A 16,446-nucleotide genomic window follows, 5' to 3' on the forward strand; every position below is an offset into this window, starting at 1 on the left:
GGGGGGGTGCCCTGGCGTGGGGGGGGGGGGGGCACACGCAGGCAGGCGGGTAAGCTACGTCGGTGATGACGTGTACGGGGATTATCGATCTACGCGGCCTGACTTATTATGCGTCACCTAATCGCGGCTCGCGCGTCCCTGGAACGACACGCTGAATTAACAATACGAAAGTCCTCCTCTGACGGAGTTCCTCCCGGATAAAGAGGTCGAGTCGATTGGCCGCTACGCGATCTTTCGGCCAAAACTTGCGCGGCCTCTCTTCGCACAATTCGCGAAAATTTCTCGCTCGAGCATTCGAATTCATTCGACGAATCGTGGCCCTTGGCTTTTCGATTGGCTAAGGGGATTCCGAAGGCGCCTCGCACTTACGACAATTGGAGCTTTCGACACTTGGACGAGTACTCGCGCTGAGTTTGAATTGTAACACGAACTTGGGGCCAATTTCTCATCCTCTTGGCATTGCAATTCGCTGGCTTTTGAAATTTTTAAGAAGCTGCGATACCATGACCATTGATTAATTAATTAGTCTACGCACAAAAAGCCCCTTCGAATGGTTTTTCCATTAGTTATTGAACGGCTTGGTAGACGTGATACAGCGGACTGACGTGACACTTTTCTTTCGCGATCGTTCAAATCATTTCCTCGATGTCCGACTATTATTATTCGGCCGGCCAGTCCTTCGCCAATAATACTCACTACATTTACATACGGCAATGCGATGATAGAAACCTGATAATAACGAGTATATTAAACACATTGTACTTCTCGGATAATCCCACCATCGTCCATCATCGTTCTTCACCCATCGTTCACGTTATTATAGAGGAGGCAACGTAATTCGGTGGGAGCACGTGCCGAGCACCAAAGAAAAAAAAAATATGTCTAGGCAATGATAGTAGCTGTCAATGGTGGTGATTGGGGGGAGGGTGGTGGTGGTGGTTCGGGTGGGGGGAGAGGATGGCTTAAAGAGGCACTCGAGAAAGTCACGACACCTACGCGGCATGAGCTTCGTGGGCATGGAATCGAGGCTGCCCTGGGAGTCACCGTTGCCGCGACAAAGAGAGTCGCCGCACGGAAGATGCAAGAAGCAGCCCAACGGCGGCGCGTAATCCAATATAATCGCGAGGGCAACGCGGCGTTCGACGACCCGAGTCGCGGAAGCCCGGTGGTACCCTTCACTCGATAAAGCCCGAAGGAAAGTCGGAGGAAAGACGGAGGAAAGCAGGAGGTAAGACGGTGAAAAGACGGAGGAACAAGGAGAAACGGTGGATGTTACCGCGGGCGGCAGGAGACGAACGGGAAGCACACGGGAAGTCGCTAATTAACGGCTAAGGCCGACTCGCCTCGGACTACATTGAATTCGCCGCGCTCGAGAAATCCCCGATGACGCTGCCTGAGATCGATGAGGACCGGATGTGTATGTGTATAAGCTCGCCGAGGTCATATGACACGAGTCACGCGTGTTTATCTCGGCTGTGCGTGTGTTAGGGCCGAGGATCGCATCGATTGCGCGGGAACTTTTCATTTTGTTATAATTCTCGGGGTCGGTCGACCACTCGATGACGTTTTCGTTTCGTTTAATCCTCACATGACGAGGGCATTTTGTATTATCGATAAGATAATTTGCCGATAAATGCTTAATATCGAGGATGCACGTGTGTAGAAGGCGAGCGAAAATGACAGCTCCAAGACGAGTGAGATCATATATATTATTATCGATTTGCCACCCGAAGATGCCTGGTTTAAAGTCTCCTAATTGCATTGTTGAAATTAAAAATACTCTATTCAATTTGAGAATGTTAAAACAGTTGAGAATTTCGTGACAAGCGATTGATTAATTTCAAAATCAATATGTAAGAGTTTGAGTTTAATTGAATTTGCAGGAATAATGAGAGGACTTGTAGTTGTGGAGGAAAAACATCTACCAATATCCATTAGCACTATCTCGGCTTTCTATACTTGCTATATGAGAAGAAAAAAGTCATTATATATTTGAATTTGATGATATAATGCGTCGTTAAAGCCCCTAGATTATACGAATAATTCCTATGAATACCTTATTACGGGCATAATGTAATTCAAAAATCTAATTTGTCCTAATTTATTAATTATTTTCAATTAACATACGTGAAATGTACATTGGTAAAAGTGTTTTTATAAACCACACCGCATATCGTTGTGTGCATTCCAGCAATTATGCGTAGAAAAATGCAACGACTGCAAGAAATGCAAGACAGTACTGTAATTGTCGCTATTAGAAAATTTATTATAAAGATTTGCCTCGCAAATGCTCGCTATGCAATAAATAACTATCGATAGAAATTTTATTAAAATTATATTAAATTTAAATTTAAATACTCGATTTTAAGATTAAAGTACGAGTGTATCACATGTCCTATTGTTATTAATCAGATATTTTAATCGAATATATGTTTATAGAAATTTTTTTTAGAAATAGGAGGTAATTATTGTCGTGTTATTCGTATAAAAACAAAAAAAAAAAAAAAAAAAAAAAAAAAAAAAAAAGAGGTAAAAATTTTTAAATTGATATTTTTTAATCTCGTTTACGATCAATCGATTATTTATTAAACCTAAACATTTAAACATTGTTACTCCACACTATTTAACGAAAGAAATTGAATGAGGAATATATTATTTTAATAACTTTTACCTTAAATGCATAATAAGTTTTTTTTATGATTATCGCTTATGATTAACTGCTCTTTCGAAAATTCTAACAATAACAAGTTCACTTAATTTTATGACCCACTATTTGTGCAATTTAATAGAACTTTAATTATAACTTTAGAAAGTTTGAAAGACTAGTTTTAATATCCAATTCTATTTGTTCTTTAAAGTACAAACGCTACTTGAAAAAAAGATTCTTCATCTGCTTTTCTAATAAAGTGTGATTAAGCATTATTTTTTGACCTCCTGGTATTTATTGAATGTACTAATATCAATTTTAACTCTTGAATAAATGTAGTTTTATAAAAATATATTAATCGCGTTAATGCAAAAATTCTTAATTATTATTGAATTTAACAGGGCGTCATTCAAGTTGGAGCTATCGCCATTAATTCTTTTATTCTAAAAACAGCAAAGTACTGAAGTACAGAGAGTACTAGTTAATGGTTAATTTTTTTCATTAATTATATATAGATGAAAATTATAGATAGAGACGGTCTAGTCGCTTCGCTCGTCCAACTGTCGAACGACATAATAGTCGCTTACAAATTTCACTTCTTAATCGATTGGTCATCCATAAACAGTAAATTTAATTTTCTTTTTTTCGATCATATAAAAAGCAAAAAAATTTCTTATAATATTAGTTTTTCAACGAAGAGATTAATAATCAATAAGATTAGCTTAAAACTATTCGTAGAAACTGTGAGCAAACATTTTACAATACAATTCATTTGTAGTTGTTAGTCGAACTATTTTTCTACAATTACCCTACGTAATTATGTGACTATTATGGTCCAAAGATCCGTAATAGGTGAGCTTAGATAAAATTTGCGGATAGTCGCGTTAAGATGAAGCTTAGAGCCGAAAGTCAGCTACTCCAAATCCACACAATCCGCTATTTTACTTTATTATGTTTTGTTGTTGTTGTTGTTTTTTGTTTTTTGTTTTTTGTTTGTTTTTTGTTTTTTTTTTTGTTTTTTTTTTTTTGTTTTTTTGTTTGTTTTGTTTTTGCTTTATATTTTAAATTCCCTAACGATTTCTTATATATGCCATTGGTAGATAGATATATTAATTTTGTTAACTGAACAATGACGATGTTTTACATCTCGAAGTATTCAAATTGTCATAGTTATAAAGTTCTGTAATATCATAAGATAACGACAATTATTAATGCCGAATATAAATAGATATATGTATGGAGATTCGTGAATAAATTACATTTTTGAATATCAATATGAATATTATGATATTGATTATTTGATGTACAATCATGTCATTTGTATCAATAATTTAACTCGATAATTTAACTGTAAGGTTAAATTATCCGAAGATAGAATACGAGATCAATGATATATTGTGCATTTGTACCATATAAATTAAATGATTGACTTTTTTTAATGTAAACTTGTCTATTAATCGCTTGCTGAACAATCTTTAATTAATCGTGAAAAATGAGATTGGGAGGAGCCGTGTTAGTTGACTCTCCCGTTAAGTGAAATTTATCCGACACAACTGCAACACTCACGAATCAAATAAAGCGATGAAAAATTACCTAAAGTTTATTGGCGATACTCCCTACAGAATAAGGAGACGAAGAAAAAAGTGACGGTTCCCCTTGCCGAGGAAGGAAAGCCCATTTAATTGTAAATCTGTACAGACGATAAAGCTTAAGACTGATCAAGTACGAGACAAACAAACCCCTCGTAGCCTATGTAACGAACGGAAATTCATGGGGTAGTATTTTTTTTGTGAATGAAAGCATCGTTATCGAAAATTGTATAGAATAACTGGCTATCCCGTAGTTATCATTAAATCTCTTTTTCCCTTTTCTCTTTTCTAGTCTTCTTATCAAGCAGCTGAAAATCTTCAATTACTTTTCTAGATACCAGATATGGATATCTACATTTTATATCGACACCGATTAATTTCATTGGGCCATTTGTAAAATTTACGAATAATACTATAATATTAGACTATATTATATATTCTTTTGTAACTAACTAGAATTGTAAATCCTAGATATTCAATATTTTCTAATTACACGCAATTGTAGTCCATTTTTTAATATAAAATAAGATGAAAAAAAAAAAAAAAATTTAATAAAATGATCGAATGGAAGATTTAAAACGACTCGCATATTTAGTCGCGTAAGTAAGTAAATCAATGATTTAAAATACGAATTAAAATTACTTTCCTATTTCATACTGGACTTTACGTTTTATTTATAACTTTATTCTTCATGCACGTTATACGTTATGAAAAATAATTGAAAAAAAAAAAGAAAAAATAAATAAACAAATAAATAAACAATATTACAAATATTTGTAATATTTATAATCTTAATTGTTTGTTTAATTTATATTATTTATATAAGTAAGTTTATAGATGATTTGTTAAATATACTACTATATTCATAAAAAAGATAATTCATTTTGTCGTATCAAGAATCTTAACTGAATTTTATTCTCTAGAATTATTGTAAATATCGAGTTGCAAAAATATTACACACACCCAGCCACACACATACACATAAAGTCGTTGATAAGTCGGTTTGAATATTAAAAAAAATTTCCTTCTTACCATCCACTTACCTCGGATAAATAATAAAAAGCCTATAAACTTCAAAGATCCTCTCTCGTTTCTGCATCTTCTTCTATGATTTGATGTCATTATAAAATGAGAATGTATTGTCGCAGTCACGTGATAAATGTAATGGATAAACGTTTATAGTGGATGCTTAGAGTACCGAAATTTTTGAACATCCTTATTTCCACGACAGCGACATAAATCATAAATTATCAATGGTGATCCAATATCTAATGTACTAATATATCTACTAGATCTCAAGATACCAATTAAAATAGTCTTAACAAAACATTGAAAACAAATGAGCCTTGTTAAGGAAAAAGTACGATAAATCAAGCGTTAAATAGGGGGAATTGAATAAAGGAAAGTTCATTTGGAATACAAATTGTCATCTAATGTCAGATCTGATACAACAGGCCATATGAATTTTGAATAAAGTTTCGGTAAACGCAATTACAAACGATACAATTTGTACGTATTAAAGTGGTCAATTAAAGGTCAACGTCTAAATATGTGCCTCTCAAGATTTATCCCCCAAATAATAATAACAACGATAATATTAATAACAACAACGAAAACGACAACGGCAACGACAACGGCAACGACAACAACAGTAATGATAATAATGATAATAACGTACAAGAAGAACAATAAATGAGCGACAATGAGATGCGTCAAAAGCCGTCACAATAATTGCTCGGGCCGGAAGTCCGACTTAAAAAACCTACTTGAATTCTTAAAAGGCCTTTCATTTGTGACTTGTTGCTCGCTTTTGGCGTGTAAAACGCGAAACGGCAAAGTAAACTCGGCCCGCATTGGCGCATCCGCACGCTCTCGCATTTCCCTGGCGATGCTCGTCCCTTCGTTCGTTACTCGAGGCATTATCGAGGATTGCGAGGGACATGTCACAATCCTCGTGGCCGAGCCTTCGTTTGCCCTTTCGATGCCTCCGCCGCTGTTTCCTCGCTCGAGACGAGCTACGATCTCCATGCCTCTTGTGCGCCTGCCAATTGCCCCTACGAATCTCCTGCGCTCACTCGGCCAATTCGTAACCAACCAACCAACCAACCAACCAACCAACCAACCAACCAACCAACCAACCAACCAACCAACCAACCAACCAACCAACCAACCAACCAACCAACCAACCAACCAACCAACCCCCCCTCCCCCCGCCAATGTACAATCCAGGGCCCGCCGGCTTTACGGCTTTACGCTTTACGGCTCGTGTGCGTGAGCACTTGCGTCTTCGCATCCTTCGCTACGCCGAATAAAATTTACGCCGACGTGGTTACGGGCTGCGTGTGACACAGAGTACACTATCCTCTTAGTCGTGATCGGCTTGTGCGCTCTTTGGAATTCGTCACTCGAGAAGCTTCGCTTCGGATAATGCTCATCCTGCCTCGAATATTTTAATCGCGTGCCTCCTTGCCCCACCCCGCCGCTCAATTTGTAATGTCGACGAAGCCCTTTCCAGTAGTCGAATGTTCAGCTTTCCAAGTGAGCATCATTGTTTTGTACGAGCGCCAAGGAATTTAATTCAAATAAGAATGCGCGCTTTCCGACATTATGTAGATAACGAACACACACACACACACACACACACACACACACACACATATATATATATATATATATGTATATATGTATATATGTATACAAGTGGAAATATAGAGAAGACGGGGAGAGCACTCGACAGATATATTAGTTAAGCATCAACTTATTTCTGCGAAATTATATATTAAACGAAAAGAAGCGAGAGAGAGAGAGAGAGAGAGAGAGAGAGAGAGAGAGAGAGTGTGTGTGTGTATGTGTGTGAGAGGATAAGAAAGTTGATGCTTTTGGGAGATAATAAATATCTTAAGTCTAAATCCTCTTTATCTTAAATTTTGTTGTAATTCATGCAGTTCGGCATCAAATTCCATTGAATATATAATAATATTCTTTTATAGATTAATTGAATCGCAATCATTATTAATTGCGTTTTTTAATTAATTCAGAATCTCTAAGCATTACAGCTTCCTAATTTTGCGACAAATGCTTGTTGAATAATTTGGCACTAGGAATGATGATATTTTTTACTTAATTTGAAATAAAAGAAAAAAAAAAATACTATAATTGCTTAAGACGATTTTCATTATCTATATATTATTATTACGATTGTATAGCGAAAGAAATTTGGTGCATTGAAAAGTCAATAAAAAAGTAATTATTTGTATCATTCTATTAACTCGAATATACACACACACACACATACAGAGACTCGATTAGTTATTATCAATATTAAGTGTTGTGAATAAATACTTCAGCAATGTCAGAAATTCTACTTGAGGCGAGATACGAATATTTTACATTACTTTTAAGCATTAATACGTGATGCTCGATATTTGTACAATCGATTTATGGAAGCTGAACACGTAGAAACCTTATGCATGACAGTGATTTTTTTCGTATCGAATTTCGTGTATTTTTTATTATTTTTTTTTTTTTTTTTTTTTTTTTTTTTTTTTTTTTTTTTGGGTACCTATACTCTTACATTGTTTCCGATTTACAAAGATTTCTTTATGTACATTTTAAAACAATACAAAGGCAAAAATTATTTTTATTGCCAATTATAGTAATATTAATTATTGACATTCTTTTTTATGCTTGCGCTTACAATTGACACACGCTTAACAGAAAAATAGGTAAAAGAGTGTCAACGACAACGAAGACGACAACAACAACAGCAACAAAGTATAAACGACTCGAGTATATTCAAATAATGATGAAGATACCGAGTGTTAATTCAGAACCGGTTGATACTTGCCGATCGCGTGGCATTTTTTTTCTCTTCACTTTTCAATTAGTTAAATAAATTTAGATGCATTGGAATATGTAAAAAATATTTTTTCCATATTTTTACGGAAGATTTTCGTGGATTGTTAAGTCTAATTTTATCCTCTTAAAGTCTGTTCTTAATAAGAACGAAATTCATTACTATTATAAAGTAAGATAATGTATGGAAAAGTAGGAAGGTACGATCGAACATAGATACAAAGACATCAAAGTTTTGTTCTCAATATTAATAAAAAAAGAAAAAAAAAAAAAAAAAAAAAAAAAAAAAAAAAAAAAAAAAAAAAAAAAAAAAAAAAAAAAAAAAGAGGAATAAACGAAAGATAATAAAAATATTTACTATCAAAGTGGCTAATGAGTCACGTATTGTACGAAATTTAATTGTCTTATTTAAGAAGAGACTAGGATATTGTTTTCGTAACGTAATATATTCATAACCACCGTTTTAATAAAGTCAACGAAACCAATAAAAATTTTCTCATCATAGTGATTTGTACACGTTGTTGCCATTGGTAATTTACATCACGTCTTTATTAAAGCATTTTAGCCATTTTCTAAGCGGACGATGAGGCATTCGCAACGTTATAGACGGGGAGCGAGAGAAAACGATTCGGCATTTCAATTGTCACCGCAAAGTCATACACGGATGAACGACGCTCGCCTAACGCCATTAATCGAGAGCGTTTAGTTATTTCGTCGGCAGTCTAATAAGAAATTATCGCCCTTTCGCATTAAGCAGAAGATAGCTTAAAGCAGCGACATCGTTGTCCCGGTTTAGCGCTTAAATTATTTACCGAATCTTCAAAACTCGATGGCTCATGCGCTTCTCCTCCCACCCCTCGCCTCTCACAAACTATTTCTATATAATTTATAATTTCTATTTATTTTTATAAGCCCTGGAACCCGTGGCAATGAAGCTATTACTCGCTCGGATCAGCTTGAAAAATTGACCAATTGCTCGAATAATAAGAAAAGTTACGAGCTACGCCGCAATAATCCTAATTGTCCCGGTCGCATCGACATTATCGAGAGCCGGAGCCGAGGATGTAAGAAAAAAAAACAAAACAAAAAAAAACAAAACAAACCAAAAAAAAAAAAAAAAAAAAAAAAAAAAAAAAAAAAAAAAAAAAAAAAAAAAAAAAAAGATAAACGGGGAGAAAAGGGTTAAAAAAAACAAAACAAACCAAAAAAAAAAAAAAAAAAAAAAAAAAAAAAAAAAAAAAAAAAAAAAAAATGAAAAGATAAGAAAAGAGAAAAAAAAAAGTGTAACGCGGAGAGAAGCGTTGTATCAACGGTCCTAGAAAAAAAGCCAACGGAATGTTAATTTACGTTAAGTCGGCCAACGATCTCCGTCCTCGCTGGGCAAGACCCCAGCCCCAGCCCATCCACCCACTACTCGTAGCCGCGCACGTCGTCCGCTCGAGCGTGAAGATTCGCGCGCGACGAGCCGGGCGCTTCCTGCCCAAGAAAAAAGAGGATAAAAAAAATTCTATTGAACTTACTGACGAGAGCGGCGCAAAGTCCGCAGCTTAGGAGGACGAGGAGGAGCGCCTTCCCAGTGATAAGGAGCGTCATCGTCCGTGGGATAAGGAACGTTCGCTGATGGGATCGAGTGCGCGACATCCTTACGATCCGGGTACGCGCACTGCGTGGAACTCCCGAGGTCGAGGGAATCGAGGGCCGTTCGACCCGAGGCACGCCGAGGAGATCCGCGATTCTGCGCACTCGGCGCCGCGTGCCATTCGCCTCGAGCGGCCGAGGGGTGGGGACGGGCATGGGTGGGAGGGGCCACCTGTTCCTTGGCTCAGGAGGTGACGCCGTGCCCCGACTCCTCGGGGAGCACCTGCCCCCTTCTTCGCTCTCACTCGCTCACGCTTCACGCAGAATTTCGACGGAGATGATGGAGCCGTGACTAGTCTCTCGCGTCTTTTGAAAATTCGCTCCAACGTTCGAGCGACAATGCTCTCACTTTATACCAATTGCCAACCCGACTCTCGGATATCCAATGCGTTTGAGGCGCAATGCCGGTACGAACTTAGGAATAGATAGACAGATAGAGAGATAGTGAGGTAGAGAGATAGCGTGGTAGAGAGAGGGGAGTAGAGAGAGAGGTAGAGAGAGGGGAGTAGAGAGAGAGGTAGTGAGAGGGGTAGAGAGAGGGGTAGAGAGAGGGGTAGAGAGTGAGAGAGAGAGAGAGAGTGCTCTTTTATTATTTATTTATTTTTTTTTCTTTTTTTTATTTTTTCCACGACGCTGCTGTTTAATGTACGACGATGCAATTCGTTTGCCAGGCTCGATTTCTCTCGACTCGAAATTCTTTCTACACTCGTCATTACTAGGTATTCGATTAGTGCTTTCTAAGCACAAGCAAACAAGTATTTAACGATGCTCTCGCCGATCTCATTCGCGTCCTGTCCAGAAACGGGAATTTTTATTGTTAATGATGATACAGTGGTGTACTAACGAATAAGCGCGTGCAATTCTAAAAGTAGCAAACTAAATTATTAGAGTCGTTATTTTGTAACATTGGTTATTATTATCGCGGCCGTATGTACATATTTATACTGACAATGCTTTTTGTAAAAAGCAGAAATGAAAAATAATTTGTTCTTTAGTTGTTGAAACTGTCGACTCTCGTTTCAACGAGTCGACGATAAGAGCGAATATTAAGAAATTACGAGAACGCGCGACTTTGATGTCTTTACTTGCATTCTTCCATCGCTTTCGCGATCCAAATTCGATAAATAATTACGCTCGAAAAGCAATAGAAAGATTAAAATTATTGCTTTTGTTTTTCTTTCATTCATTGTTATTTTAACGACTTTGGTATTTAAACAAGTTACTTGGCTACAGCGTAACTGTAACAACTCTCTCTATAGAATTAAAATACAGAAAAATGACGAAATCGGGAATATATTCCAGGAATATATATCAGCAAGAGATATTATGTAAGGAGGAGCGCAGATCGCGAGGATTAAAGAAGCTCCTTTGGAATATGAGGTGTACTGTGGTCGCGCAAGTTTGCCGGTCCGTGATCGAGCGTTGCATTGCTATTGCTTAAGAACAGAGACGGAGCATGTGTTTTGGCGGTTGCGGCCGACACGTGTGCCGGCTGTTACGCGTCTTAGCATTACCGGTCGTGCGGCCGAGCGCCCACCTGAAATCCTAGGAGATCGATGTTTTCGGACTTCAGGTACCGCGAGGCTACTTTCGACCAATTAGGAAAGAGCTCGGAGCTCAGTGCTCTTAAGCTCTCGGATAACAATTAAAATTAAATTTATTTAGAATTTTATTATAATGGAACGTATCAGCTACGTTGAATTTTCATTCTTTTTTAATATTATCGATCCAACTCTCCCTCGCTGTGTTGAAATAATAAATCCAAGGTAGGGTATTAAAGGGGATACGAGAGTACGATGAGCTCGGGCTGATGAGCCGATGTGAATGTTGAAAAGACCGATCATTAAAATTGCTTTTAATAATGATTATGTCGCGGCAGTAAGTCGCCGATACTTTGGATATTAATGGCAGTTGTAATTAAAAATTTTGTTTCGATAAATAAAACACAAAGAGTGACAGGATACATTGGAATCGTGTGACCGATTTTGTTGTTATTTGAAATTTAGAATTATCGATACTCCTAATGAAGTTATATTTGCAGGAATACATATTTAATATCGCCATTACAGCTCTATTTATTATTTTTATTTGTATATGCTTAATTACCATGAAATTGTAATAAATTGTCTTGTCTTGAGGCACCGTATTTATCGAGCGGCTTTAATAATTTATTATTTACTTAAATTTTATCTTGACGTTCGTTAATATACATTTTCATCGTTTCATTATATACATTTTTCAATCACGTAATAAGAACAACTCAAATTTTCTATTAGTTTATTTTATTATTATTATTATTATTTTTTTTTTTTTTTTTTTTTTTTTTTTTTTTTTTTATTATTAGTTCACATTAGTATTTTATCGTTTTAAAAAGTATTTTATTAAAATTCTTAACTATGCTAATAATTTTTCATAATTGTTTCAAGGTTTGGCAATATGATTTTTTTTATCTAAAAATGCATGGAAATTTTATATACATCTCAGTGATTGTTGAAATTTATCTTTTATCCAATTAAAGATATTTAATTAATTGCTTCGTCAAATATTGATTAATTAATTAAAAATTTTGTTCTTGATATTTTATTTCACTTTGCTATAAATAATTGTTATTAGATAGTAATTTATATAAACTTTTTGTTTAATAATAATCTATCGTAGCTTTTACAATATATTTTTACTTTTGGCAATTATTATATTTTTTCAAAACTTAATCTTATTTAAAATATTTTTCCATATATTATACAAATCAATTTAAGTGAAATTATTATTATTATCATTATTATTATTATTATTTTTAATATATCATTTGATAAATGTTAAATATAGTTAGAAAGTTCGATAAGATTTTCATTTAATTATAATCGTATTCAAATTAAATATTATAAAATATTACATTATTATATGTATTGTATTATTATGTTTTTATTATTAATTTCATTAATTTTATTTATATATTATATTAATATATAAAATATATTAATATAATTATATTCCTATGTGTACAAGTTATAATTTAATAATTATTAGCAATACTTTAGCAATTATATTACGTATTATTCAAAGCAAAGAGTATGTAAAAGTGAACTAAACTATTTGTAAATAATATTGTTATATTATTAAATGATTACAATAATTCATTTATATGAAAATTCATTTGTTAAATATAAATTCCTCGTGAAGTTTAAGAAGACCATTGGTATTCTGCCAAATGTTCAATGAACTTAATTGATAGGCGAAAATGTATTAAAACTGTAAAAAAACTTTTTTTCATTTTTATTTTATTATTATTATTTTATTCTTAGATTGATTTAGCGCAACTGATTTTTTAATATTTGAATTTAATAAACCGAATAGCAATTTACATAATTTACCTAAGATTTTTCGATTGTATTGTTACTAGAAGATTTATAAATGAAATAAGAAACGTTAAACAAAAATTCTATCTCTATATGAATAATTTTATATTCTTAATTTTTTCTTTTTAAATTATATGTACGTATATCAATGTCTGACAGCAGATTAAAAGGATAAATTTGTAGATGTTTACTAGGATTAGCGATGCCTTTAATAAGGACTTATGACAAAACTATATTCATATCATTAGAAATCTTCATTCTTAAACAATAACTAATTATAATTATGAACAATAATCACTGACTATGCTCTATTTTTTCTAGTATGTTCATTTATTGTATTTTCATGGATAAATATTTTAGTTATAACAAAAAATGCTTAATGGGCTAAAGCATTATGATGAAATTTTAATATAGCCGTATATTGATATTTGTTAACTTAATATATAATAGAAAATTTACAGATCGTTGCGGTAGAGGCTTATATATATTTTATTTCACCTACCCGTAATATTATAAAAGTTTTCAAACTTAATTATGACGAAAATTTCATGCGCAAGATAATGTTGCGCAGAAGTAAAAAATGTCTGCTCTTTTAACATAACCACTTTTATGAACAATTAGTATCGCGTATTACTGTATTTTATAATTTTTGTAAGTCCAAAGCTTTATTTGAAAATGCCTCTGATAATAATGACCGGTATTCCATGTAGTGGCAAAACTAATAGAACGAATGAATTGAAAAAATTTTTTGAAATGGAAAAGGGGAGGAAAGTTACAATTATAAGTGAAGAAGAGATGATACAGAAAGCTATGTTTGATAAAAACAATTTTTATTCAGGTAAACCTATTGCTGAGATATATTTTTATTAGTCCTTATTAATGCTAATAAGTATAAGGATTTATGCTGCTTTCTCTTATAAAGCATGCACCCAGTTAATGATGTATTTCTAATTTCAACTTTCACTAAACGCTTGCAATTACCCTACATTTTGGGTATCAATATATGTTTATTTAATGCACAATATAAAATTATGTATAATAATGTATAATATATATATATATATATATTTCATTTATATATTGTTAGTTTGAATCGAAGAACATTATTATTGTATTCGCGATGATTTATATTGTAATTTTTATTTGTTTTTACTGACTTAATAGTCATATATAAAAGTTTATTATAATGTCAAATTTTTTTATAAAGATTTCTTTGTATATTAATTAACGGATATAATAAATACTATCGAAAGATTTATGGTGATACATTTTTTATTAACTAAGCTCTCCAAAAAATATCAAATATAAAAAAGTTCATACGATTTAATTACTTAACGAAGAAGTTATAATAAGCCGTGTCTTTTTATTTATACATTTTGTATGTTTTTTTTTTTTTCTTACTATATTTATTGATGTACCAACTTAATTATATTAATTTCTTTAATTTTAAAACAAAACCGAATGGATAAGTTATTAAATTTTCATATCATCTTCAATCATCTCATCATTCCAATTATATCTAGGAAATTGAATTTTTCCTTTCATGTATCTACAAACAATTATTGTTTTCAATGTATTGTGCAAATAATTATACGGTTAGATAATCATAAATATTTTGAAAATAATTAATTTTAGAAAATCTTAATATACTATTTTAAATACATATTTCTTTTTAAGATTATAAAATTTAATTGGTATATGTAACAATTGAGTAGTAAATGTATAATATAAATACAAGTACTCATGAGTTAAAAAACGCATTAGATATACCGATAATGAAATAAGTAATAGATCATCTTAATTTTAACGACAATTAAACCTAAATTCTTCATGAGAAATTACTTTCTAGATTCAAGGAAAGAGAAACTCATCCGTGGCGATATCAAATCCCATACACAGCGTTTATTAACTCAAAATGATATTTTAATTATTGATGGTAGTAATTATATAAAGGGCTTTAGATATGAAATTTATTGTATGAGTAAACTGTACAAAACACCGCAATGTACAGTTCAGTGTGATCTACCAGTTGAACATGCTTGGTTATGGAATGAAAATAGATCTATGGACGAGCAGTATTCGAGAGAAATATTTGATGCTTTAATTCTAAGGTATGTTGAGAAAATTTTTGGCAATACTTTAAGTAATTCTAATCGTATACTTTAAATGTTTAGGTATGAAACACCCGATAGTAAAAATCGTTGGGACTTTCCATTGTTTATAGTAAATCCAGAAGATGAATTAAATTACGACGATATTTATTCTGCATTGTACGAAGTAAAAGCACCTAAACCAAATATGAGCACTCAATGCGTTAGTAGTATTTTATTTATAATTGCTTTTAAATTATAATTTATAGTCATTTATTTACTAATTTTTTTAATATTGTTTCAGACACCATTATCATCGGCTAATTATTTATATGACATAGACAGGATAACGCAGGAGATAGTTAATGTAAATTTTTAAATAAACATATAAATATTGTAATGCGTTCGTTAAAGAATTTTAATAGGAATAATTATACTTTTACAGGAAATTATATCAGCAAAACAAATAGGAATCGATAGTAACATAAAAATTCCCAAATATAACGTAACGGTTCAATGTTCAGGAAGTGTACCACAACTTGCAAAATTAAGACGTCAATTTTTAACATACAGCAAAATGCAACAATTAGAGACTGAACAAATTCCAACATTATTTATACAATATTTAAATAAAAGTTTATAAAATTAAGATACTTTAATGAAAATGGTATTAAAGTTATTTAATACTACATACTTTATTAGAGCTTAATGTCTAATTTAATTGAGTAGAAATCAAGGATATTACAAAAAATTTTAATTATTCTCGTTTTAAATATAAAATTATATTAATTACAATATTACAGAAAGTGTAAGTTACATTTCAATATACTGCGCTTCATCATGGGCAAACTCTGTAGATATAATAAGCACAAACTAAGAGGTCTTTATACAAATATTTTAAATTAAAGTTTTATGAGAACAAGCAAAAAAGTAAAAAATTTTTCTTTTTGTATCACATAATAATAATAATAATAATAATAATAATAATAATAATAATAATAATAGAACATTTAATAAATTTTTCGTTGTATTTTTTGAAAATTTTAATACAACAATTTGACTCAATTGTAAAATATCTTGTAGGTTTTGTTTGATGTACAACCAAATTTGATATACTAAATTCGATTCTTTTTTTTTTTTTTTGTTTTGCTGTAATGGATTATACACAGTACAAATAATTTCTTCCATTCACAATTAAGAACAAAGTATTTGCATTAAAATGAAAACGTATAAAAGGCACTACTTATGAAAATACATCATCGACCTCAAAC

General features: G+C 32.7%; 2 protein-coding genes across 2 annotated transcripts in view; one reads left to right on the top strand and one right to left on the bottom strand.

The window, feature by feature from the left end:
• The window catches only part of LOC105364413 (probable chitinase 2), an 18,728-nt gene extending 8,986 nt beyond the window's left edge, over nucleotides 1–9,742 (bottom strand). The window contains exon 1 of the mRNA XM_011502326.1: nucleotides 9,612–9,742. Within this exon, the coding sequence (XP_011500628.1) occupies nucleotides 9,612–9,732 (121 nt within the window). The 5' untranslated portion in view covers nucleotides 9,733–9,742. The remainder of the gene's footprint in view (nucleotides 1–9,611) is intronic.
• Nucleotides 9,743–13,659: 3,917 nt separating this feature from the next.
• On the top strand, nucleotides 13,660–15,824 carry LOC105364344 (protein KTI12 homolog). Its single transcript, XM_011502243.1, has 5 exons — nucleotides 13,660–13,923; nucleotides 14,935–15,196; nucleotides 15,260–15,398; nucleotides 15,480–15,542; nucleotides 15,621–15,824. Exons 1-5 carry the CDS (start codon nucleotides 13,761–13,763, stop codon nucleotides 15,816–15,818), a joined length of 825 nt encoding a protein of 274 aa, XP_011500545.1. The 5' UTR covers nucleotides 13,660–13,760; the 3' UTR covers nucleotides 15,819–15,824.
• Nucleotides 15,825–16,446: the final 622 nt, after the last annotated feature.

The sequence above is a fragment of the Ceratosolen solmsi genome, unplaced genomic scaffold, assembly GCF_000503995.2.
Source record: "Ceratosolen solmsi marchali unplaced genomic scaffold, CerSol_1.0 scaffold31, whole genome shotgun sequence".
Classification (NCBI taxonomy): Eukaryota; Metazoa; Arthropoda; class Insecta; order Hymenoptera; family Agaonidae; genus Ceratosolen; species Ceratosolen solmsi.

Excerpts from the sequence above, each read along its gene's own strand:
- LOC105364344 (XM_011502243.1), top strand. The coding sequence starts at position 13,761 with ATGCCTCTGATAATAATGACCGGTATTCCATGTAGTGGCAAAACTAAT. Across the intron at positions 15,197-15,259 it reads TTTGATGCTTTAATTCTAAG|GTATGAAACACCCGATAGTA; the intron begins GTATGTTGAGAA and ends TTAAATGTTTAG. Across the intron at positions 15,399-15,479 it reads CAAATATGAGCACTCAATGC|ACACCATTATCATCGGCTAA; the intron begins GTTAGTAGTATT and ends ATATTGTTTCAG.